General features: G+C 40.8%; 1 protein-coding gene across 2 annotated transcripts in view; it reads right to left on the bottom strand.

The window, feature by feature from the left end:
- TMX3 (thioredoxin related transmembrane protein 3) overlaps window positions 1–26,059 on the bottom strand; it is a 38,398-nt gene extending 12,339 nt beyond the window's left edge. Inside the window, exons 1-12 of one of the 2 annotated variants that reach the window (XM_027525542.1) lie at window positions 25,825–26,059; window positions 24,881–24,935; window positions 21,559–21,598; window positions 20,211–20,334; window positions 13,615–13,660; window positions 11,950–12,030; window positions 9,814–9,913; window positions 9,060–9,137; window positions 6,385–6,451; window positions 4,870–4,968; window positions 2,442–2,499; window positions 2,190–2,243 (exon numbers count right to left, since the gene is read on the bottom strand). In XM_027525542.1, the coding sequence (XP_027381343.1) occupies window positions 2,190–2,243; window positions 2,442–2,499; window positions 4,870–4,968; window positions 6,385–6,451; window positions 9,060–9,137; window positions 9,814–9,913; window positions 11,950–12,030; window positions 13,615–13,660; window positions 20,211–20,334; window positions 21,559–21,598; window positions 24,881–24,935; window positions 25,825–25,870 (848 nt within the window). In that variant the 5' untranslated portion in view covers window positions 25,871–26,059. The remainder of the gene's footprint in view (window positions 1–2,189; window positions 2,244–2,441; window positions 2,500–4,869; window positions 4,969–6,384; window positions 6,452–9,059; window positions 9,138–9,813; window positions 9,914–11,949; window positions 12,031–13,614; window positions 13,661–20,210; window positions 20,335–21,558; window positions 21,599–24,880; window positions 24,936–25,824) is intronic. The other variant, XM_027525543.1, reaches the window with a different exon arrangement.
- Window positions 26,060–26,433: the final 374 nt, after the last annotated feature.

The following is a 26,433-nucleotide window of genomic DNA, read 5'->3' as shown; positions in this document are numbered from 1 at the left end:
ATGTTGAAATCAGACGGGGTAATCACCGTACAATGGCCTCTAAATGTTCAAGTGAAAGAGTCCCGTGTCTCTCACTTTAAATCAAAAGCTATAAAAGATCCAGTTCAGAAAGGGAGGGAAGTTGAAGGTTGAGATAGGCTGAAAGCTAGGCCTCTTGCAGCAAAATAGTCAGCCAAGTTATGAATGCCAAGGGAAAGTTCTTGAAGGAAATTAAAGGTGCTATTCCAGTGACTACACAAATGGCAAGCAAGTAAAACAGCCTTATTACTGATACGCAGAGTTTGGGGGTTTCTGGATAGAAGATCAAAGCAGCTACAACATTTCCTTAAGCCAAAGCCTAACCCAGAGCAAGGCCCTAACTCCCTTCAGTTCTGTAGAGGCTGAGAAAGCTGAAGAAACTGGGAAGAAAATTTGAAGCCAGCAGAGGGTGGTTTATTAGACTTAAGGACAGAAGCCTACTGCATGACAGCAAAGTGCAAGGTGAGGCAGCAAGAGCTGATGCAGAAGCCACAGCAATCTACCCAGATCCAGCTCAGATCATTAATGAAGGTGGCTGCATCAAACTAGAGATTCTCAGTGTAGATGCAACAGCCTTCTGTCGGAAGAAGATGCCATCTAGGACTTTTGGAGCCAGAGAGGAGATGTCCATGCCTGGCTTTTAAACCTTCAAAGGACAGGCTGACTCTTGTGAGGGGCAAACATAGTTCGTGACTCTAAGTTGAAACCAATGCTCATTTATCATTTTAAAAATATTAAAAGTTTTTAAGAATTATGCTAAATCTACCCTGCCTTTTTATGACAACATAGCCTGGGTGCAGCATATCTATTTACAACATGGTTTGATAATATTTTAAGCCCTACTGTTGAGACCTACTGCTCAGGAAAACAAAAAAAAGATTCCAACTATCTGCTGGTTGACAATGCACTTGGGTCCCCAAGAGCTCTGATGGAGAGATACAATGAGATGAATGTTGTGTTCCCTCCTGCTAACGTTAACACAACACCCATTCTTCAGCCCTCTGACTCTCAAGTCTTCTTAGGGAAGAAGCACATTTCCTAAGGCCACAGCTGCCACACACAGTGACAGACCTGGTGGATCTGGGCAGAGTCAACTGCAAACCTCCGGCAGGGAGTCACAATCCTAGATGCCACTGAGAGCATTCATGATTCATGGGGAGAGGTCAAGTATCGACACCAAGAGGAGTTTGGAAGAGGCAGATTCCAACCCTCATAGACGATTCTGAGTCGTTCAACATTTCAGAGAAGGAAATGACTACTGATGTAGTGAACAGTCAGAAAACTAGAGTTAGGAATGGAGCCCAAACTGCTACAATCCTGTGATAACATATGAGTGGATGAGGAGTTGCTTCTTATGGATGAGCAGAGAAAGTGGTTCCAGGAATCTACTCCTGGGGAAGAGGTTACCAAGACTGTTGAAATCACAACATTTAGAGGACTCAGAATATTACATAAACTTAGCTGACAAAGGAGCAGGGTTTGAGAGGATCACTTCAGATTCTGAAAGATGTTCTAATGTGGGCAAAATGCTGTCAATGCTATGGAGAAATTGTTCAGGAAAGGAAGAGTTGATCCATGAGGCAGATGTTATTGTTCTATTTTAAGAAAAAGCCACGGCCACCCCAATCTCGACCACCCTGGTCAGTCAGCAACCTTCAACACGGGGGCAACCTTCCACCAGCAAAAAGATTACAGCCCACTGAAGGATAGGGTAATGATTGTCATTTTTAAAGTATGGACATTTTTTCAGACACAGTGCTGCTGCACACTTAACAGACCACAGCATATATCAAAACATAATTTTTATATGTACTAGGGAAACAGAGATTCCGTGTGACTTGCTGTACTGCAGTGGTTTGGAGCCAAGTCCGCAACACCTCTGAAATATATGCTTGGATATGGGCATGTTTTCTTACCACATACTTACCCTAAATCCTAACAAGATGCAGGTATGATTCAAATTAGAAGGTTTTTTTTTTTTTCTAACTTGTAAGACATATATCAACAAACTTCAAGTCCAAACAATTCATAATGAAATGCAACATGCTGTAATTCATTTCAGCTCCTTGATTCATCTTTTAAAGTATGGAATACACCTTACTTTTGCTTTACTGTATTACAAAATATAATGAAATAAAGATAATGGAGCTTTCCAGAATGCAAACACCTACCTGTGGAACTGGTCTCTGTAATCTCTAGCAACTTCCTGAATGATTGATTTTAATCTGTAAGAAAATAAAAAACACATGAACATTCCATCTTGTCAACTTGAAAAAATAAAATTATTCAATTATAGTATCTGCTGCTTTATCTAATGTTTAACGCTGCAGGAAAAGTAACATACCACATCAATTTATCTGAAGGCCATGTAAAGTCTGAACTGGATGATAGCTGAAGCTTAAAACTATTTCAAGGCACTATACCTGGTATGTTCAACTGATGTATTTTTCTCATCAATTACTGCAATAGCCACAAGCTTTCCTGAAATGAAGAATGACATATCTAAATTCTATAGTCCTAATTATACAAACTTTCCAATTATTACTGTACTTACGAACAGGAAAATAGTATATAGCTTATAAATCCAATTCCAATTATTTTAAACATATTATGTTTAACAGAGTGAAACCCTGAATTATTTAACATCAAGTGATAAATTCTAACCTACCTCCAACCCCCAAAATATAAATATCAATTAGTGAGTGAAAGTCGCTCAGCTGTGTCCGACTCTTTGTGACAAGGAGTATGTCAAGGCTGTATATTGTCACCCTGCTTATTTAACTTATACGCAGAGTACATCATGAGAAATGCTGGGCTGGAGGAAGCACAAGCTGGAATCAAGACTGCCAGTAGAAATATCAATAACCTCAGATATGCAGATGACACCACCCTTATGGCAGAAAGTGAAGAACTAAACAGCCTCTTGATGAAAGTGAAAGAGGAGAGTGAAAAAGTTGGCTTAAAGCTCAACATTCAGAAAACTAAGATCATGGCATCTGGTCCCATCACTTCATGGGAAATAGATGGAGAAACAGTTTAAACAGTGGCTGACTTTATTTTTCTGGGCTCCAAAATCACTGCAGATGGTGGTTGCAACCATGAAATTTAAACACACTTACTCCTTGGAAGCAAAGTTATGACCAACCTAGGCAAGAATGTTAAAAATCAAGAGACATTATTTTGCCAACAAAGGTTCATCTAGTCAAGGCTATGGTTTTTCCAGTGGTCATATATGGATGTGAGAGTTGGACTGTGAAGAAAGCTGAGCGCCGAAGAATTGATGCTTTTGAACTGTGGTGTTGGGGAAGACTCGAGAGTCCCTTGGACTGCAAGGAGATCCAACCAGTCCATCCTAAAGGAGATCAGTCCTGGGTATTCATTAGAAGGACTGATGTTGAAGGTGAAACTCCAATACTTTGGCCACCTGATGCGAAGAGATGACTCATGTGAAAAGACCCTGATGCTAGGAAAGATTGAGGGCAGGAGGAGAAGGGGACGACAGAGGATGAGATGGTTGGATGGCATCACTGACTCGATGGACATGGGTCTGGGTGGACTCCAGGAGTTGGTGATGGACAGAGAGGCCTGGCATGCTGCATGCAGTTCACGGGGTCACAAGGAGTTGGACACGACTGAGCGAGTGAACTGAACTGGACTATACAGTCCATGGAATTCTCCAGGCCAGAATACTGGAGTGGGTAGCCTTTCCCTTCTCCAGGGGATCTTCTCAACCCAGAGATCAAACCTATGTCTCCTGCATTGCAGGCAGATTCTTTACCAGCTGAGTCACAAGGGACGCCCAAGAATACTAGACAGGGTAGCCTATCCCTTCTCCAGTGGATCTTCCTGACCCAGGAATTGAACCGGGGTCTCCTGCATTGCAGGCAGATTCTTTACCAACTGAGCTATCAGGAAAGCCCCAATAATGGTAAATATTTAACAATTCATATACTCAAACTGCATTCTTTCACACAACTCACAAACTGATGAAAGTTAAGTATTTTGTTGAAAATTAATACAAACTAACAAAGCACTTCTTCCTAACACGTGGCTGGCTTCTTATAATTTTTGTAGTTTATATCTATTTGAGACCATTCAGCTATTTTCTTACAGCTTTCTTTCTGTATCTATATTTATATTTGCTTTGCTGATCATTTTCGAGCATGTAACTTCAAGAAACCATGCCAACCTGACACCCTTATTTTCCGCACAAGTAGAAGTGTGCTTTCAAAGGTTGTCATTACTTGTATTCCAAATTCTATTACAAAATCAGTCTTCTGAGGACAGGTTTCTGGTGGTTATTTTTTTCTTATTTCCTTATTATCCAGGCTCTGTTTTCCCTGTCACTACTGATTCTTTAACGAACACTTTCATGTTGTTGCTAAGTTGCTTTAGTCATGTCTGACTCTGTGCGATCCAATAGACATCAGCCCACCAGGCTCCCCCGCCCCTGGGATTCTCCAGGCAAGAAGACCGGAGTGGGTTGCCATTTCCTTCTCCAATGCATGAAAGTGAAAAGTGAAAGTGAAGTCCCTCAGTTGCGTCGGACTCTTAGCGACCCCATGGGCTGCAGCCTACCAGGCTCCTCTATCCATGGGATTTTCCAGGCAAGAGTACTAGAGTGGGGTGCCAACGCCTTCTCCGAACGTACCCTTTCTAGCTAATCTTTATTCCACATGTATGTTCTTTGGTAATATTCATCTATATTCTCATAAAGTTGAACTGGCATTCAGGTCTGAAAGAAGGAATGATATTATGAAATAGAAATTAAAAACTCATTTCCTACAGATTTATGTAATCAGTTAAGGAAAAGCTTTGTAGAGTGATGGAGAGTTGTACATATGCTGTTACCAGTGTCTCCAAGTTCATACAAGAGGAAGCCATCCATCGTAAGGTAATTCTGAAACCTCTCCTTGTTGATCCAAGATGACAGATCACCATCTTCATACTCTTTAAAACAAAGTTAATAAATTAGAGTACAAATATGACATTAAAATGTTTACAATGTTTAATCTAGCAATATTTATAAAATGCCTGACACAGGACCATAATCTTAAAATCACGAACTTCATTTTTAGAAAGCTATTCGAAGCAAACAATCAAATGTAAAAAGAGGATTAATACACAAAACAATTCATCATTATAGCATCATTAACATAGCAAAAGATAAATAAATAAAAATATAGGAAATAACTGAAATACCCTAAACAGGAAGTAATTTAAATCATTATGGTACACATTGAGGAAGGCCATTTATACATTTTTAAAAATTACAATAATTAAGGGGTGAAGCAGGTGACAAAATAATACAACATGACTGTAATACTGCCAAAAATGCAGTATGTAAGAAAACTGACAGAATGATAAAATGAAGGCACATATATACTCCTACTACATAGTTTTCCTGGGCTCATGATTATTCTTGGATGATGTCCTTATAGACAATTATTTTACTCTAATTTCTTTGCTCTTCTGTATTTTATGACATCCTTTTTCTTATGTAAAACAAAATCACATATAACATCAAACACAGTATTTTAGCCCTTTTCTAACATCATATACTTCCTCTGACAGGAAATATAATATCCAAGATAATTCTGTCCTAATTAGAAATGTAAGTCTGAAAAATGATCACAACTGCATGAAAAAGCAGCTGATGGAAACGCCTACCAACGTGTTTGAAGGAAGATTGGATTTTATTGACTTCTTGAAAGATGTGCTTTTCCAGTCACTTGCTAAACAGAACGTTTTCAAGTTATCACACCTATAAAATGAGTAATATGACACAAATCTGAAAGCATTTATGGATTCAGATTGATGACTTAGGAGAATAAACATAAAACCAGAAGTTGATCACTGGGTCACAATCTCCACTCCAGGTCAAATTTTCTGAAGATTATACATGAAAGTGATAAAACTAAAACTCATTAGGAAATATACCACGCCCTCTGAGCTTCATCCCCATGCTCCTGACATTATCAACAACAATGAAAAGGCAGGAGAAGCAGGCTTCACTGTGGAAGATGGCTTATTTCTTCCACTTCTTTGTGTGTCTCAAATGTCAGACCCTTTTAAAATGAATTCTGAATATTTTAATGTAGAGAAACTGCATAGGGCTCATTTCTAAAGAAGGCAAATGATCTGATTAAAAAATTAGAAAAAGAAACTTATTGTAAGGAAACTCAGAATGAAAGACCACTGAGTGGAAAACATGAAGCTGAAGGGTAAGAAAACCCAGCAGTCACTGAGCTAATGGGTTTTGTGAACAGTAGGTGCATCTGACAGCAACATCTAAGGCATGTAATAGACACAGCATTTTAATCATAAGCTGTTTTGTTTTACATCAGTTAAAATGCTGGAACTTACCATCATAAACAAAATAGGTTTCATCTTTGAAAACAAGCACGGCGGGCATCTCTTTCAGGGTCACATACTGCATAAACCAGAAGAGTAAATGAGTTTGACAGTTAAAATTTTTCAGTTGGTCACCATGAGTTTTAAAAGTTTTGAAAGATACTTGGGGGAAAACTCACAATGCTAACAAAAAAATTACAAATGGTTAAAAAGAACACAATCAATCTCAAGCTCATTCAGTGACTGGACTTGTTACCTCTTGATACATCCCCTGGTACGTGCCCTGTCTGCTATGGAGGAACCATGGAATATTCTTAGAGTTGCTAACAGACAAAGATATCACAAGAAGTGGGGTCCAGGCGGCACGCTGAAATGGCAGAGGAGCTTGGGCAGAAGTAGCAGGCAGCACAGGCCCATCCTCCCCCCAACTCTCAGGCCGTGTGACAAAGACTCCTTCACTGCAGCTGTGAGTCGGCTTCCTGTGAACCCAGGAGGCATCACTACCTCACTGGAGAATAAGAGATGCTAACATATGGGAGAGGCGAGAACAGGCTTAGACTGGTTCATGAATGAGAACTCATAATGGCAATAAATAAGAAGAAATTCATTCAGTGGGTGCCTGCTTCTTAGCCCTGTGCTGTGCTTAGTCATGTCTGACTCTCTGCGACCCCATGGACTGCAGCCCGCCAGGCTTCTCTGTCCATGGGGATTCTCCAGGCAAGAATACTGGAGTGGGTTGCCATGCCCTCCTCCAGGGGATCTTTCCAACCCAGGGATAGAAGCCAAGGTCTCCTGCATGGCAAGTGGATTCTCTACCCACTGAGCTACCAGGGGAGCTGTGTTGTACTAATTTCAAAAGAGAAACATTACAGAAGAGAAATCAGCATCAGAGCAGGAAAGATGTAACTTGGGTAAGCCACAGAGAATTACTACATGACATAAAAATGAACAAATTAGTAGACGACTAATAAAATAAAAATAATAAAAGGAAGGACAGCTGTCCTGGAAAGATTAAAAGGGAGGGAGGTATGTCTCAGGTGATACAGAATGATCTGGTTACAATGCATTAAAAAATTCCACAGCACCATGAAGACAGCCACTGAAGGGCAGCGGTAAAGCCCTCAGGAGAGGCTCTGCCATCAAGCACGCCGCTAGTCACCTATCCATACTGATGCTCTCGGAGCAGTTCAGAACATCCCATGTCTCTCCCTTCCAAGGGCATCCCTGAGTCAGCCATTCCTGAAATCACACACCTGTGAGGCACCTATCCCCATTACTCCTCTGAAACCGTTTCTCTTAAAACCATCAACTACCTCCACGGGGACAAACACCACTGTTCCTTCCTCAAGTTGGTGTTTCACAAGCATCTTGCACAACTGGCCACTCTTCTCTTACATACCTTGTATCCTGGCTTCCCTTTCACCTTGTTTTCCTACTTTACTGGTGAGTTTTTCTCATTATTCTCTGCTGTCTTTAGGACCCAGGACCTTTTACCCACCACCCTCCCCAAATTTGCACTCCATGTTTGAGAAGTTTATTTTATTATTTATGCGGCTGTGACTTAACTCCCAACCCTTATATCCAACAACTTATTTGATGTTTGTACTTGGATGCTTAGTATGTCAAATTAAAACAAACCTTCAAAACTCGATCTTTCCTCCCATAATTCTTAACTTGTTCCTTCCCCAGTATTCCCAAGCTCCTAAGTAACACTACCAGCTACCTACCCAGTTGTTCAAACCAAAAACCTAGAGTCATCCTTTTATTAAATTACTAAAGCACCTCTTTATTTTGCAACTGAACAATTCAAAGTCACAGCTAGAGTCTTTTCATGTTTGAACCTGAACAACTATTTCTCAATCAAAATGAATTACAACCAGAGAACACGTATAATGACTTATTATTCATCTCTTTTCCTCTAGGGCAAGCTCAAACAGTTCCATCTCCAAACATAATTCTCTCCTTCTCCCTAATTCTTTTACTACCTTTCAAGCCTAAATCCTAGATTGTTTCAAGAGCTCAACTGATCTTCCTGATTGAGTCTCATCCTGATCCAGTCCCTTTTGCACTTAGCAGAGGAATGTCCTTAAAACAGACTTGAGACCAAGTCCTTCCCTAGCCCTTCGCACGCGTGGCCATGATCTGCAAGGCTTCCACTGGCCTCTACCTCCCTCTCGTCTTTCTCACTGCAGTACAGCCGCAGTGGTGACCGCTGTCACTCCACTACGCCGGGCAGGCTCTCATCCAGGGCATTTGCATCCCCTGGTCCTTGTTTCTGGTTTACTTTGGCCACAGACCTGTGTGTGGCTCCTTCATGTCCCGTAAGTCCCAGTTCAAATGTATTTTCTCCTCAGACAGATACTTCTTGATCAACCAGTCAAGAGCAGCCATCCCACCTCTAAATGACTACACTGCTGCTTTTTTTTTTTTTAAGCAGTTATGATATCTTGTTCACGGCTTTGTTTCCCGAGGACCCAAGCACAGAAAGACTCATCTACAATACTAAAATTTAATCCACTTCCCCATCCACAAGAACATAACCTCTACCGTATGAGGGTCCTGATGACTTTGGTTGTCATCAATAATCCAGGACTTAAAACTGTGCATGCCACAATGATTAAAGAACAATCAACAGTTGTTGAATATACATATTAACACATTACTTAAAATTCAACTTAAAATATTACCGCAGGGACGACTTCTTCTGAGGCAGAAAAGAAGTATGTATATACAATTAATTCTGAAGCAGCATCAATGTATTTCTCCTGTGAAGATACAAACAGAAAAAAGGTAACTTTTAAACAGTAACCAAGATCAAAATTCATTCCTCATTAAACATTCAGAGCAAGTAGTATCATTGCTAAGTATTAATAGATCACGACAATTTGCTACCTTAAATCCTTTCATTTGGAAAGATTAAACATAAATAAACTGTTTCTTAGGCAAAAGACCATTATAACTAAGTGCTTTTATATGCCTTCAAATAATGTTCATTAAATAAAACAAGCTCAAATTACATTTATTAATTTAATTTGCTAATGAAGAGATAAGTGCATGTCCACACATGCAAACATACACATACATGTATACAATAATCTTAAAACAGTGAGCTTTTGCCTATTACACTCAACTGCATGTTGCAGTCTCAAAGTCTCAAAATGCTGAAAAGCAATACAGAATTTAAATAAATAGGTCAAGAACAGAAGAAAGACTAAGGTAGGCCACATCCACCCACTTTTTACTCAATTGTTTCATGAAGGCAAATACTATAGAGGGTATATGACAAAGTGCTTTTATTATAAAAAACACTTAGATTGAACTAAAGTATTCGTAATAACGATGAAATAAGTCCTGAGTTTTTCAAGAAAGTCTTCATTATACAGAAAACTAAATTATAATACATTCTGTTCTTATGGATTAAAAAATAAAATCATTTGATACCTTCAGAGGTGACTCTCCACCTATATAAACAAAAAATACACGATGTCTCTTCTGCATATGTTCAAACATTTGCTGACTAGGAAGTGGCCGAATTAGAGCCCTGTTTGAAAATAGAACAAATGAAAAAAACCTTGTACTTGAACTAAGAGTAGTACATACTTTATTTCTATTTATGTCAGCCCATCATGTCTAATGTCACAAACTTTTATTACTGTATGAATTGCCTTTTAAGTATATCATTCAATCCACATAAATCTTATAAACTATAGCCTGTGACCACTATTAAAATACAGTACCTACAATTTGATCTACAATTTTAAAAAATAAGCTTTAAATATGTCCCTCTGGAGAATATCACCTTAACCAATGTTTGGATAGGCAAAGATGGGACTATAATCCATTTAGAATCCTCAGCTAAAAACAAAACCATCCATGTGAGAGGTGATTTTTTTTCTCCCTTTCAAAAGATCATTCACACAAACACACTGTGAAATATACTATTCTAGGAGTTAATAACATTATATTTAGAATGTTTATGTCTTACTCTGTCCATTTAAATGCTATGTAGTTTTAAAACACTCTATAAAGATTAAAATCTAAAATGTTCCTAGGTATGTTATTCTTCTAGGGAAAAATAAAATGGAAAATGGTAGCATATAAGAATTTTATGAAAACAAAACTGTAAGAAGTTTTATTATATATTTCAAAGCCAAATAAACTGAGAAATGAACTACATCAAAGGTGACTATAAAACATATGACTTATGAAAATTATTAAAAGCTAAGAGGCAGTCTGCTTCTAAATGTGGTTTATAAGATTTTTATTCCATCACATTTGCAAAAAGAACAAAATGTATTCTGCAAAGGCAAACATATTTTCAAAATGCACAGTTCTTTAAATGCATTGCATCACTCTATTCTAGTCTCTATTTTCACGCGTGAGTAATTAACTGGTAAGTGACGCAACTCCAGAAGTGATTCTTGAAATTTCCTTTGCAGTAGATTCAGTCCTGGTTACATCAGGAGAAGGCCATCTTAAAATTGCCAAAACATAAAGACTAATCTAAACCACAGGGGAATAAAGTAACCCTACGAGAGACCCCCTCATGTAATATAAAGTTACCTCAAAATTATTCACAAAGCAAATAAAATGAAACAAGCAATCAGTAAGAAAATACAGTAAAAATTATACTTTATCAAAGCTTTGCAAACTTTAATATTCAAAGATCATTCCTAATTCTGTGTCTTTTCTCAAATAATTTAAGCTAGATAGTATCATGCCACCCAACAAATCTACCCCAGTATTTCAATTTAACTTAAAAATATTTAGAGCTATCAATATATTACATCCTGTCAAACTCATAAGCTACTATATTTTCAAAGTAACCTACTTTGATAAATGTTCTCTTCAAGAAGTTATACATAATCCCACTAAACAATTATATGCACCAACTTTCTATATATGCCAGCAAGATGTAAATTAAAAAAAAAAAATCACCAGATTCAAACCAAAAGGAAAGACAAAATTCGTTTTCTTAGCAGTAAAACTTCAGAGATCTGAAACTCAAAAAGATCTCTGGGTTCTAATTACATTATATTCTAAGCAAAATGTGCAACAATACCTCACAGCTGGCATACAGGAGCATGTGAAAGATGAGGGAAAGAATCTTAGTTACATCTCAAAAGCATCTACACGTATCACAGGCTAGGGATTAAAGTCTAAGACTATTCAGAACATCACGTTGTGGGGTATCTCTTAACACTGAAACTAGACAATGAGCAAAATAATGTAAACCAGGTCGTACAAAGGCAAAACCATCATGAAATAAAAATTAAGGTTCACAAAGCCGTTAGAAGTAATCAAGTCTTGAAAATGTATTAAAAAAATCCATTGGGGAAAAGCTCTTCTATACACAAAATAAATTTAAATGTGAGTGAGGTCAGCAAGTATGTAACATAAATCATGGACCCCTTTATTTTTCTAGAGAAGCTCTTTGCATATGCTGTGCAACACTATCTCTCCTCATAGACAATTTTATTTAAAAACCTAAAAATATGTATATTCAGTGCAGTTTATTAAAATACATTTAATTTTCAAACACTGATATCCTAAAGGCCTGTCAGAATACAAACTTACCCTGACACCCTGTGAGCAAACTCAATTATATCATCTTTTGTTCGTGGTCCTCTATAATTATACGCTAGGTCTCCTTTTAATCTTAAAAGAAGAAAAGAAGATAAAAGTTTACATTAACTGTTTTCATATTTAATGATAATCACTCTCTATTGTTACACAAATTACAGCATACAAAATAGTAAATGGAGTTTTAGAAGCAGCATAATCATGGGGAAAAAACAGCTGAACACTGCCTTCAGGGGATCAACAACTCAAAATGCAAAGAAGAAGACTATATTTTTCTAAAATTATGTGAAAATATTTTACTCTATGTTTGATAGCTGCATATATTTATCCTTCTAATAAATGAAAAACATACACATTCATCGTCAGGAACTCAAAGCATAAGTCTTACTATCTTAATCTTATGGACTCTGTAGGAGAGGGAGAGGGCGGGGAGATTTGGGAGAATGGCATTGAAACATGTAAAATATCATGTATGAAACGAGTCGCCAGTCCAGGTTCGATGCACGATACTGGATGCTTGGGGCTGGTGCACTGGGACGACCCAGAGGGATGGTATGGGGAGGGAGGAGGGAGGAGGGTTCAGGATGGGGAACACAGGTATACCTGTGGCGGATTCATTTCGATATTTGGCAAAACTAATACAATATTGTAAAGTTTAAAAATAAAATAAAATTAAAAAAAATAAAAACAAACAAACAAAAAAAAGGTCAGTGAAAGGACAGGGAATTAATATTTTGGTAAAGATAAAAACAATTTTAAGCAATACAACAGAGTAACGTGATAAATCCACCAAGATTACAGGGTAAAACAATGCATTAAAAACACCTCTTCTAGAAAATTAGATAATCTTCTAAAATCTTGCCAATGAATTGTGTCCAACTAACTGAAATTTTAAAAGTTGTGAAAGTGCAACAGAACACCTATAATTAAACCAAAAGAATAAAAAAGATAATTAACTGAACACAGGAAACTAAGAGGCTTAGCAAACATTTTTAAACAGTGGGAGAAGGAGGGAGGCCAACACAGAACCCAAGGAATTAAAAAATAACTTACTTTATTACAAAAATAAGTTTCCAAGTAATTCCTCAAGTCTTCATATTACCAAAATAAGGATGAGATCAGGATTAAACTCATGAGAAAATTCAATAAAACCATGATTACAAAACAAGGCCTTTAGAATTATCACAAGATATTTTTTACTGTATATGCTCTGTGACAGATGTGGTCAAATCTATAGGTGATAACTAACATCCATCAATTTTATTCTCTTTTTCTTTCACCTCTAATGAAGCAAGTCTATTTTAATTATAGAAAAGTAAAATCTGTTACGAGATAGGATTCACAAGTTAAACAGAATACACTCTTGAGCACCTGAGGGGTAAAAGACCTGTTGTAATTTACAACTGTACACCTTTGTCCTGCTAAGCGCCTCTCACAGTCCAACTCAAAACACATTTGGTGAATTAGCCTTAAACCACACATTAACTTAAGTGCAAAGAAAAAGCACAGATGGATCCCTTTCCCTGAACCACACGGCACCTAGAAAGAACTGCTGAACCCAAGTCTTCAATTCTCCAAGGAAGCTACTAGAAATATAATAAAATGTAAGTAGAGTGAACTAATAAAAATACACATATAAACATACAACACTCAACTTACAGCTTAATTGTTGGATAACCTCGAACTCCAAACTCTGAAGCAATGCCTTGATAAGAAAAAGAATAAATAATTCTAAATTTTTTTAAAATGAGAAACTAAGTAATAAATGAGCCTTTTATTTAAAAAAATATATACTTATACAAACCCATATAGATATGTTGTTCTTAACTCTTAAAAAATAATGTAAACACACAAAAAGGAAAAAACATGACATTCTCATACAAAATAATTACTTGATAACCCAACTTATGACTTACACAAAAATACTATAACAAAATAAAAAATAAATTCCAAGAGAGTAAGTTTTATCTATAAAGTACTTATTTTAAAAGATGTTGTTTTTTTAAAAAATTATATATAAATATATATATACCCACACGTATATAAAGTCTCACTCTTCATTTGACTTCATTTACAGGACACATTTCTCCAAAAAAAGGCCCATCTCTTCCGTTAGTGTTTTCTGAGTCTTAAAAGAACTGCTTTGTACTTTAATTTTAAAAACATGAACTGTAATTGCAAAAATATTATCTCAAAGCAACATTACTTGTTTTAAAAGTTTCTGCTTTTGTAACAACCTGGAGTATTAATAATTTCAGTTACTTCAAAGTTACTGTGAAATCTCCACATTAAATTAAAATAAGATACAGTCACTACAATGGCATCTTTTTAAGGAGAACAAAAAATAGTAACGAAAATAAGGAAACAATAGAGAATTAGACGACTTTAAGAGGCATAGTAATCACTATAGAAAATCAAAACTATACTACTTTACAGATTTAAGGCAACTGGGACAGAAAAAAAAGAAATAAAATATTCTCAGTAGGCAAAATACAGTATGTTTACACAACTATCCTAACTTATGCAAAGTATACTGTATTTACTCACATAATTGCTCCCTCTGTTCATTTTCTTTTATTTCCAGAATATTTTTTATGACAGTTGGGTATTAAAAAACTGGGTGCTGATTTACCAATCACTTTAGTAATCATTAATTTTGGTTTCTCTCCCCCGCACCAAAACACAAGAAAAAGACAAAGTGAATTTGTGACAGATAGTACCGAAAATCTCTCCTCCTCTCTCTTTCAACTCTAGACCTTTTCCCTTAAACATGAAGAGAGGTGACTAGGAGGCTCTGGCCAGTGATCAACAATGGCTTTTATTAGAGATGGCACAAACAATAGGGGTGACAAAAATAAAAACCTGGTGTATACATATGAAGATACAGGTCCTGTCTTTGAATAGCCCTGTGAGCTTAGACCAACACATAATTTATCCGTGCCTATCTCTAACTTAGGACTTAATTCTATCAAGTGTTACACACACACATATATATAATTGAAGTACAGTTGGCTTTCAATATTATATTAGTTACAGCACAGTGACTCAATATTTTTATAGACTATGCTCTACCTAAGGTTACTATAAAACATGGCTGTATTTCTCTGTGCTGTGCAATACAGCCTTGTTGCTTATTTACACATGGTTTGTAGCTCTTAACCCCACGCTCCTATCCCACCCCTCTTTGCTTCCCTCGCCCTACTGGCATCCATACTTGGTTTTCTATTATCTGTGAGTCCCTTTCAGTTTTGATATTAATATATACATTGGTTTTGTCAGATTCCACAAACAAGTGATAACATACAATATTTATCGTTTTTTGTCTGCCTATTTCACTAAGCATACTACTTTTTAGGTCCATTCATGTTGCTGCAAATGGCAGAATTTCACTCTTTTTTTATGACTAAATAGTCCACTGTGTATATATGTGTGTGTGGGTGTCTCTCTTTCTCTGCCTCCCTCCCTCTCTCTCTCTCTCTATATATATATATATACATTTCTCACATCTTAAACCAATCATCTGTTGATGGGCACTTGGATTGTTTCCATGTCTCAGTTCAGTTCAGTTCAGTTCAGTCGCTCAGTCGTGTCCGACTCTTTGCGACCCCATGAATCGCAGCACGCCAGGCCTCCTTGTCCATCACCAACTCCTGGAGTTCACTCAGACTCACGTCCATCAAGTCAGTGACGCCATCCAGCCATCTTATCCTCTGTCGTCCCCTTCTCCTCCTGCCCCCAACCCCTCCCAGCATCAGAGTCTTTTCCAATGAGTCAACTCTTCGCATAAGGTGGACCAAGTACTGGAGTTTCAGCTTTAGCATCATTCCTTCCAAAGAAATCCCATTCTGATCTCCTTCAGGATGGACTGGTTGGATCTCCTTGCAGTCCAAGGGACTCTCAAGGTATTATAAATACTGCTGCCACTGGGGTGCATATATCCTTTCAAATTAGAGTTTTCGTTGTTTCCAGATATATACCCAGGAGTGGGATTGCTGGATCATAGGGTAGTTCTAGTTTTAGTTTTTTAAGGAAGCTCCATACTGTTTTCCAAAGTGGCTATATCAATTTAATTCCCACCTACAGTACACAACTGTTTTCTCCACATCCTCGCCAACATTAGTTATTTGTAGACTTTTTGATATCAGCCATTCTGAGAGGTGAGAGGCGACATGCCTTTGTGGCTTTGATTTGCATTTCTCTAATAATTAGTAATGTTAAGCATCTTTTCACGTGCTTGTTAACCATTTGTATGTCTTTTTTGGAGAAAAGTCCATTTAGGTCTTCAGCCCATTTTTTAATCAGGTAGTTTTTTTTGATATTGAGTTTTTTTGATATAAGCTGTTTCTATATTTTGGTATTAAACCCTTATTGATCATATCATTTGCAAATACTTCTGGGTCAAGGATATTCTAACTGAATACCGTTATTGAGATTGCCCTCTTTCAAGTAAAAATATAGATCATGTGAGTAAATATGTTCTTAATGCTCCTCACCTCAAATTAAGAAGGCAGGCAAACATAAGCCCTGATTACCTTCAAATGCATCTAGTTAAGTGCCAAAATACAGAGACAAATGTCACTGATCTGGAGAGGAAGGGTATAGCTAGTAGCAACTGCTTACATAACTCAAAATCTACACAAATCAAATAAAGAAAATGAAATATGCAATCAATGAGAAAAATGGTGGTGGAATTGTATAGCTGAGGTTACGGTTCTCGTAACAGGCTGCAGTGAGAGAATCCCAGCTCCACACTTTGTGCCATCACTTAATCTCCTCGACCTCAGTTTTCTTGCCTATAAGATGGAGTTGATACCACCCACCCTTTAGCCACTTGGTTCTTTGAAGGTTAACTTCCATCCCTGATAGAATTTCAGCTGACAGTGCTGGGGGAGGGAGGAAAAGGGAGCTACTGGCATCCAGTGAGCAGAGGCCAAGGTCAGGGCTGAACATCGGACCATGCACAGGAAACTCTTCCCCCGAAACATCATCGGACCCCAAATGTCCACCGGACCAAGTCGGAACAACCCTGAAATACAGTCACTGACTAGAAGGGCTTATACTCTAGAAACATACGACTGATCTGCAAATTTATCTGCAATCACAGAATAAAAATAAGAATCTTATTGGCCAAATGCCCCTGAAAGTTTATACATCACAGATAGGTAAAATATGATCTTTATATAAAATAATGTCACACTCAGGCAGAGGAATAAGTGGAATTTTCAGTGGTTTCATAATAGAAATCAGTACATGATTACAGGTAACATCGTAACATTTTAACTTTTGGATGAGAACTTTTTGTCCTCATTTTTTAAGGAATATGTAGAAAATGAAAGGCCAAAGTAACATCTGAATTTACACTGGACATAATACATCAAATAACACTAAGAAGTCATATAAACAGTTAAAACAAACCATCAAGAAATATCTGATACAATTCCAAATACATATTGCAGGATAAATCAGCAAAGTTCAAATCTCTCCCATTCAACAATTCTATACACAGAGACTTGCTGGATTGAATATGATGGTGTTTATTTCAATCACTGCAATTACATGATTGAGAACTAAGCTACCCTCAAGTAGTCTTAAGAGATTTTCTCTACTTGATCACTGAATAATCCTATCCCACGCCAAACTGAAATCCCTTAACGATCCATCAAAATTATACTTTACTTCATGATTCTCTAACTCAAGAATCACCCGAAGTCCATGTTAAAAATACAGATTCTCATGACTCAATCTCATTTTCATTTGGTAGGGGAGGTGTGGGCCTTTGTAATCTGAATTCATACTGAGCACCAAGGTATCCTAATACAGGTAGCCTGCAGACTAAATGCTGGGAAACACTGATGCTGTGACCATCTGCAAAGCCACCTATGCAGACGGAAGAGACACACAGGAAACTGCCAGTCGTCCAGGGCTCCACCATTAGAGGCAGAACACTGCCCACAGCTAGCCTGAAATGGAAATTCAATTTCTTCACCTGTTTGAGTCCAAGTTCTACTAAAATGCCTGTATTTGAGCTGCCCTGAAATATTCAAGAAAGCTGTAAGAATTATATGCCAAAAATCTATTTGTAATCTCTAAACAATAGTTTTTGAATACTTAACAACTTTCTTTTTTTTTTAAGGAAGATGGTATTTTTCTCCATAGCACAAAAAACATCTTCTTGATCTTTAAGGTGAAAAATGCACCCATCGCTGACATCAAACACTACCAGACAATTTACTTAAGTTTATTGACTTTGACTCAGTGAAACGAATGAATTACTATATAGACAAGTGTATGTGTATGCACGTCTAATCAACATACATGCCTAGACATAAGCATTACCTTTCACGAAAGTTAAAAGGAATGATTTTTTAAACGCTGTAAAAGATTATTCAAGAAATATCCACTCAACCATACTATCTTCTCTCTAACTTCTTACCATCCATCTCACCCGCTCCTAAAGTCACAGCAGTTCACTTGTGTGACTCAACAATTCTAGTTCTAATATCTCACCTGCACTCTAGCTCCCCATATTCCCAAGCATCAATAAAGCAAAACACCGCAAAGTTGGAACAGCTACTAACACAAAAACACAGAATTAAACGTAATTGTTTTTTTCCTGGTAATGGTAATGTAGTTCAGTGTGAGTTCTGCTAAGACTCTTACGCTATTATTTTCAATTGTTTTTCTTTATATCAGAGTCAATCTATCACATCTGTGATTTAACCCTTGCAAATGTCTATTAAGAATTACTGGCTCTTTACTCCCCTGCCACTCACTCAAGTCTGGCCTCCCAGTATCCTATATCAAGATGCATACAAAAGTCAGCTTAGATAATCTTTTTGCCTATAACTGCTCTTTTCATCCTACATGTTTCTGCCAAAAATATTTTTATCAAATCATCTGCCTTCTCAAAAATGTGTGTTAGCGCTCTATTGACAACTGACAAAACCCAAAACACCTTGTTCCACCTGAGAGGCTCTTAAAGTCTGGTATTATCCCTCAGCGCTTGACAAGCGCAAGCCATTGTGCCAGGGCTTTTGAATAAGAAATATTAATACAATCCTCACAACCTTGAGAATTATCACTCTCTCATTTACAGACAAGGGAACTAACATTCAGCGAGATTAATACTTCCCCAAAGCCACAAAAGTAAGAGATGACTGACCTGGATTTAAAACATAGGTCTGTCTTCTTCTAAGTTTATACCCAGAGTACAAAGCTTACTTCCTAAAACGAAATACGCTTTCGTATGTCATACTTCCACTTTCTTCATTAATTAATGCAAAAAGGAACCTATTTTTTTATTGCACACTACAAGAGATTGTACATGTGCTATATCATTTTAATCTCACAACAACCAATACAAAATGCATCATAATTAAACACTTACTGGTGTAGAAATTAAAGTTTAGCGATTTGGTAAATGTTAAGAAATGTTCCCTGGGCTACGGGAAACAGCAGCAAGCAGAGTGGGATCTGATCTACTTTCTGAGCCATGCTCTCCCCGAGTCTGTGTGACACCTCATATTCTCTGAACTTAATTTTGCCTTTTCCCAAATCCTTTAAGACAGGTATTGGTAAACTTTACCTGTACGGGGTCTGATAATAAAGCTTTTAGGCTTTGTGGGGCGATAGGCTCTGTTGTAACTACTTGATTCTGCCTCTGGGTCACAAAAACAGCCACACAGACAACAGTAAACTCAGAAGTGACTCTGGTCCAGCGGAGCTCCATGCACAAAGCGGGCAGGGGCCAGACTGTCCGGGGCTGCGGTCTGCCAGCCTCTGCCTGAAGACATTGTAGTCTCTGGTACAGACTCGCTGAACCCATCTTCAGCTCTACGATTTCCCTGTAATACCCTCTCTAATGTGAGAACTCTCCTGGTCCTCACTTGCGTGTATGTTAGCTCGCCTCATCCTTCGAGCTCCCGTGGACTCCTCTACCATGCCACTCAGGCTGCTCAGACAACAAACACTCCTTCTTCACCCTCAGTGACATCCAGAGTTCACCACTCCATCTCCTGTAGTTGTCTCAGGCAACTGATTATCTCAAGTGGGCTCCCAGCAGGAACAGGGACTTCCACATCTGTATTAAGTATAAGATTAACAGAGACTGCGTATCACACGTTCAACAGTTAACCCATCTAACCTGTAAAACACAGTCTGAAATCTCGTCTTCCTGTTACCTTAAATACTGCTTCCTGTAATTAAAACACTTGCGTTACGAGAACAGAAAAACAATAAACCGAGTAGCTGCTTACTGGAATAGGAAGTAGCATCCATCTTTCCCACTTTCACTGGAGAACCGAGGCTTTTCATCTCAAGACCAACTTCATTCCAAATCGGTTCCAGCTTTTTACAATGGCCACACCACGGTGCATAAAACTTGTTTGGAAAAAAAGAGAGGGAAAACCACTAAGATGCTGTACTACTGTGGATATCAATCTTAACTGTAAAAGAATCTTTTTCCCTAAACAACTGGATAATAATCTATTTTGGACCAAAAGTCTAAATATAATTTTTAAAGTGGTTACAAAATGAACATACACACATACAAATCCAGACATGTCAACTTCCAGGATACAACTCAACACTGATATTACTTTAAAGTCATTTTAAATGGCTACTGATATCTATTTCAGATACCTATTTAAAATAGACAATTTACAATTAAAAACATCTTTGCTCCCAAATGAGTTATGTCCATGTTAGATATAAAATTAAACCACCAAATACACTTCACATATCATATGCACACCCCTTAAGTGTTAATGATAAACATCAACTTATTTTTATTGCAAAAACTGCAGTACAGTAGGTGACTCTGCTCCTGTAAGTATAACCACTGGTAAGACAGTTTGGCACAGCGACAAGTCAGGCTGATGAAACTAAAATCCTGGTCCTTCCTTCTTCAGGATCACCAGATGGTCAGGGTGGTACTTAGGTGCCTCCCATTAGGTAGCGTAACAAAAACTGTTTGTTTTGTACTTTTATGAAATAAGATTTAACTCTCTTGTAATATCAGCCTATGGAAACGTTCAAACATATATCACAGGAGACAGATAAACCAGGAGCTTCACGCCTCGCTGCCTGGCTTCAGTGACCGTCAGCTCTGTGCGTCTCATTCCATCTCTCTCCTGCCACTCACCCCGCTTTCTCACTGAGGCATGTCAGAATGCACCCAGACATCCCAGGGTTTAAACACATTCAAAACGTCACAGCGAGGAAAAGAAGATGCAAAGCTGATTCCCTCACTACCAAGATGAAAATATGACTTTGATTGCCAAGTGATACTAATATTCTCAATCTCTTGGATGAAATGAAATACTGAGTGGATTCTGTGATAAAACCATACCATAATCTCCCTCAGACATCATGCACACGTGGACTTGCTGAGAATTTCATCAAAAACAGGTTCCCCTACCAGAGATCCTAAGGCTCTGAGGTTCCCTTTAATATAAAAACCCCGAGAGTACCACCTGAGAAGAAAAGTGGGCTACGACACTGGTACTGGTTCTGTCTGTTACCGTATTTGGGTGAGGACAACGGAAAGTCACATTTAAAATAGGAGAGGGATGGGTGACCTGTACAAAAAATGTAAATACTCACATCTACAAGCCAAATGTCATCTTTTCGATTTTCTTTAAACCTAAAAAACAAGAACACAGATCTTGACTGTAGGTTTCCCCTTTACAACAGAATAGCACAGGTAAAGATAACAAATTGATAAATACGGGGGCACAGGACAAATTTTTTAGTAAGTTTTACTTTAAAAGTTTTACTCAGTGACCTCTAGATCTTATCCATTTAACACCTTAATAAAACAAAAGCAATGATAAAATAATTAGGAGTAAAAATTCAAGTGGGACTCTGTAGAAACATAAATGCTTCAGCTTGGAGCCCCTCTCCTCTACTTACACCTGTGCCTAACAGCGAACAGAGCAGGGCGGGATCTGGGGTGAGCCTTAGGAAGTCTGCTGGCAGGCCTGACCCCTGGGTGGGATCTGGGAACCTGACTCTCAAGCGGGTTCCCCCATTTCCCGTTAAGGGGTTTACAGTAAAAAAATTCTATTTTATATTCATCTTGTGGGGCTACCCAAGAAAGTGTCATGGCCACCTTAAGCAAACTGTTCAACCAGAACGCTCTAACCGATGGCCATTATTCTTAATGTCTTTGCAGGAAGCTCTGCACCCAGAGGTAAAGGGCGGGGGCCACTGTCTCCCATCATTTGATGCTTAATAGTCTCTCTCCTAGGCAATGGCACCCCACTCAGGTACTCTTGCCTGGAAAATCCCATGGACAGAGGAGCTTGATGCTGCAGTCCCTGCAGTCCAACAGCAGTCGCTTCGAGTTGGACACGACTGAGCAACTTCACTTTCACTTTTCACTTTCCTGCATTGGAGAAGGAAATGGCAACCCACTCCAGTGTTCTTGCCTGGAGAGTCCCAGGGACAGCGGGGCCTGGTGAGCTGCCGTCTATGGGGTCGCACAGAGTCAGACATGACTGAAGTGACTTAGCAGCAGCAGCAGCAGCCTCTCCCTTATCCCATCAATGGGAAGGAGCTGACTGGTACAGAATCCCAGACAGGGCCCCACGTGGAAAGGAAGGTGTCAGGTACACCCATGACTGTGCTCACTGATGTGGGGCTAGGGCTGCAAACCCTAGGCATCACCAGATCCAGTGCCCTCGGGCAATCTGCACAGCAAACAAACATGGTCTCACAGGACCTGATGGTGCGGCCCAAGTCAGTGTAATGGGGATGGCTGGACCCAACCTAGAGACAGTGTCATCTGCAGTCAGGATCCAGAGAGTCCCTATGTGGCGATGAGGAGCCAAGGCGCTCCATCTGCCGAGAACACTCTGGCCCGCATGGTCATCAGTCCCTGGGGAGTTGTTTAGCCCCGGCCAGGGTTAGACAAGCAAGGCAGCCTTCTCACTCTGGTTCAGTCTTCTTCAGCCATGGCAATCCCTGCTCACCAGCCCAAGCTAGGATGGTGCCTGAATTTCCAAGTGCCATCCTCTTGCGGGCCCAGAAGGCAATTCGCTGCATGTCTGCTCACTCTGGGATGAAGAATAATTCAGTCCCCATGTTCAGCTGACAAGCATAGAATCCTCGTTGGCTACTTCCTTTAGTCCCTTAGTCAGCACAAGGCCATTCTGTTGAGCGTCATGGACAGAATAGAGCGCCTATCAGGGGCAGGACCGACCCTAAGCCCAGTGCCTCATCTTCACAGGCATCCAGCAACAGGCAGGAGCAGAAAGCACAAACCCAGAAGCCGGGCCCGGTTAACGGCCTCCTTGCCGACTATCCTTGATTCCTCACCGCAGACCCAGGAGCTCACAGGAGGCTCGGGCGGCCGCGGACGCCAGGAAGGTGGGCCAGACAAGCTTTTCACTTACAGGAGACTCTGTTCTTGCTGTTGTTGTTTAGTTGCTCAGTCATGTCCGACTCTTTGTGACCCCACAGACTGTAGCCCACCAGGCTCCTCTGTCCATGGGATTCTCCAGGCAAGAACACTGGAGTGGGTTGCCATTTCCTTCTCCAGGGGATCCTCCTGACCCAGGGATCGAACCTGCATCTCCTGTCCTGGCAAGCGGCTTCTTTACCACCTGGGAAGCTCATTACAGGAGGGCCAACCCTGTCAGTTCAGCAGCACCCAGCTGAGGAGAGTCAGGGCCCCAGACTCGTGCACTGGCTCACCCCCGCTTTCTCCTCCTCGGAAAGGAGCAGGTCTGGGGTGCCACACCCTTCAGGGCACCACGAACTTTAACAAAATCACCTCAGTGTTAACAGTGGCTTCTCTGAGAATCGAAGCGCCTGTAACAATCCACGAGGGCGCCCAATACCCACCAGGAAGGCTGCTGAGCGCCCCGCGGGACCCTGGGGCTCTCTGCTCGTCAGAGCACCCTGCTGCGGGCAGGGGTGGTGAACAAGGACAACCAGCCAAACGGAGAGTCAAGACTTGACTCACTCACTGCACCAGTGCAGGCCAGCAGCCAGAAACGAGCTGCCAGCTCCTCAGCACTGAGAGATGCATCTCACCCGGGAGGAGGCCCGAACCAAAGGCGTCTGCCTTGCCGAGGACCCACACGCAGAGGGGAGGGATGAGGGAAGGGACAGGAGAGGAGAGGTACCGAGTCCATGTGCAGAAAGGGTCTCAGCCAAGCCCCTCAATAAGGAGGTTTCCCTAAGCAACGCCTGAGGCAAGGCCCCCACCAACACGACTCCACAAGGGGCCCCAGGCTGAGAATGCAGACGCACACACAGGAGTCCGGCTGGCCTGGGGGCCTGAGTCTGTGACTAGGGCTCAGGGCACCCCAGAGACCGCGGTGCACTGTCTGTGCCCCACGTCTGGTGCGGGGAGAGCAGCTTCCCCCCAGAGCCCTGCCAGGAAAAGCCATGGCACTGCCTATGCTCAGGCCTGAAAACCACACACAGGATTCTGGTCTAAAGCCGGACTCCTCACCTACGACAAGTAAAGCCTGGGGATTCATGCTGTGTTACTTGGATGGTTACCAAATTCCAGCACCCACTCAGTAGTGACTAACAATGTACAGGTAAAACAGAAGACTCCAGCAGTTTTTCCTCTTGTGACTGTTCATAAAACTGCCCAGTGCAATCCCATTTTGTGCACATACAGCACTTAGTGCAACTCCTGGAGCAAAACTGGTGCTAGGTAAGCACTGGCCATTGTTTGCTTTTAAAAGATTATATTCACACAATGTAGTGCCCTTGAAACTAACATATAAGTCAACTACACTCCAAAACAAAAAAAATCTACCTCCAAACAAAATTAGCAAATTACGTACCACAGATTTACGTGCTCAGTAAAACAAGTGTTATTTTAAAAAATACTGGACTCATACCAGTATTCATACAACATCACAGCTGGAAGAAATGAAGATACTATTTAAAAAGATACACTCACGAGTCATCTAGATCTTCCACGTGTCCTTTACACAAAGCCAGATCCAGCAGAAAAACTGAAAACAAAAGACAAGATGTATACAGTAAAATACATGCTAATTTATCTTATGGCTTCCATTGTATACTTATTCACCTATAAAACGTTTCCAGTTTTTTACAACCTCCCAAAAAACACACCATTCATCCGAGGACACAAATTAGGCAAAAGCATAAGTCGTTCACCTGTTTAATAAATATTCATGACCATGTGGTGACAGCAAGCTCTACCTAGGCCAGTAATTCTAAAGGACAGAAGTTCCTTTTAAATATATTTTTTATTTCATCCTGTTTTTCACCATCTCATCTTTTGGGGGTACATTGTCTATATTTCTTTTCCTCTAGAAGGAATTATCTTCTCAGCGATAAACTTCAAACACCATTCAAAAATATTGTCCCCTCCACCTCCAAATTGACAGAAACAAAATTGGGTTGGACTCCTAACACTGATCACGGAGCAGCGCCGGGCACGCGGTGGGAGCTAAACGGTGCGAGTGAACCCATTGTGGGGAGGACGGCGAGGCGGACCCGAGACTGAGCAGGACCAGCCGGTCCCCAGGCCACACCGCACAGCCCCGGGGCCCGGCCAGGACGCGCCCGCGCGGGCGAGGATGCCTCCGAGCTGGCCAGGCTCAGAGCCCAGGGACGAGCAGGTGTGCGCGCCCGCCGGGGAGGAGCGCCCTCGACGCCCGCCGACGGAGCCCGCGCTCCGCGAACCCCCTGCCGCCCCGAAGGCCGGTCAGAAGGCCCGCGTCTCCGGCGGAGCCGCGCCCGGTTAAGGGCCCCACAGCGCCCACTCTGTGTCGGGACCCGGGGCCCGGGACGGGAAAGCATCTCGGCGGCCGCGCAGGCCTCTCCCCACACGGAGACGGTCCCCGCGCCCGCCTGCACCGCCCCCGCTGCCTCTACCTGCGGCCCAGAACCGCAGGGCGGGCCCGCGCCTCCGAGCTGCCATGCTCGCCGCACAGGCGCTGCCAGAACCGACTCAGCGCCAGCGACAGAAACGAGCACCGGCTGCTGCCGCCTGCGCGCCCGGAAGGGGAAGCCGGCCGGCCGAGCCGCGGAAGGGAGGCGCGGGGCTGCGGGAGCGGGCGGGGCGCGCCGGCCTCCGCGACCCGCCCAGGCCCCGCCGACCTCCCCCTCTGAGCATGCGCGGAGTCGCAGTGCCTGCGCGGGGCCGGCACGCATGCGCGGAACTGGCACGCATGCCCGATCGCGGCCCCGAAGCCCCTGCGCCCGGAACCGCCTCTGGGAGCGTGGGAACCTAGGGTGCGGGCGTGGGCGCCAGGGCGTCTTTCCCGGAAGTTAAATGCGCGCCAGACTTTGAACGGAAGACGAGGTAGACTAGCAACGCTAGAGATTTAATCCTGCTATCTCTTTCACCTGCTGCTCTTATTCAGTTGATAGAGTCCTGAAAAAAGATGGGTCTTAACAGTGGACAGAAAGATTGAAGACTCTGGATGCCTAGTGACCCTACATGTATTTGCAGAATGAATTTGGAATTTTCTTTGACCCCCG

This window comes from Bos indicus x Bos taurus, chromosome 24 (genome assembly GCF_003369695.1).
Source record: "Bos indicus x Bos taurus breed Angus x Brahman F1 hybrid chromosome 24, Bos_hybrid_MaternalHap_v2.0, whole genome shotgun sequence".
Lineage (NCBI taxonomy): Eukaryota > Metazoa > Chordata > Mammalia > Artiodactyla > Bovidae > Bos > Bos indicus x Bos taurus.
This window is presented reverse-complemented; position numbering and strand designations above follow the sequence as displayed.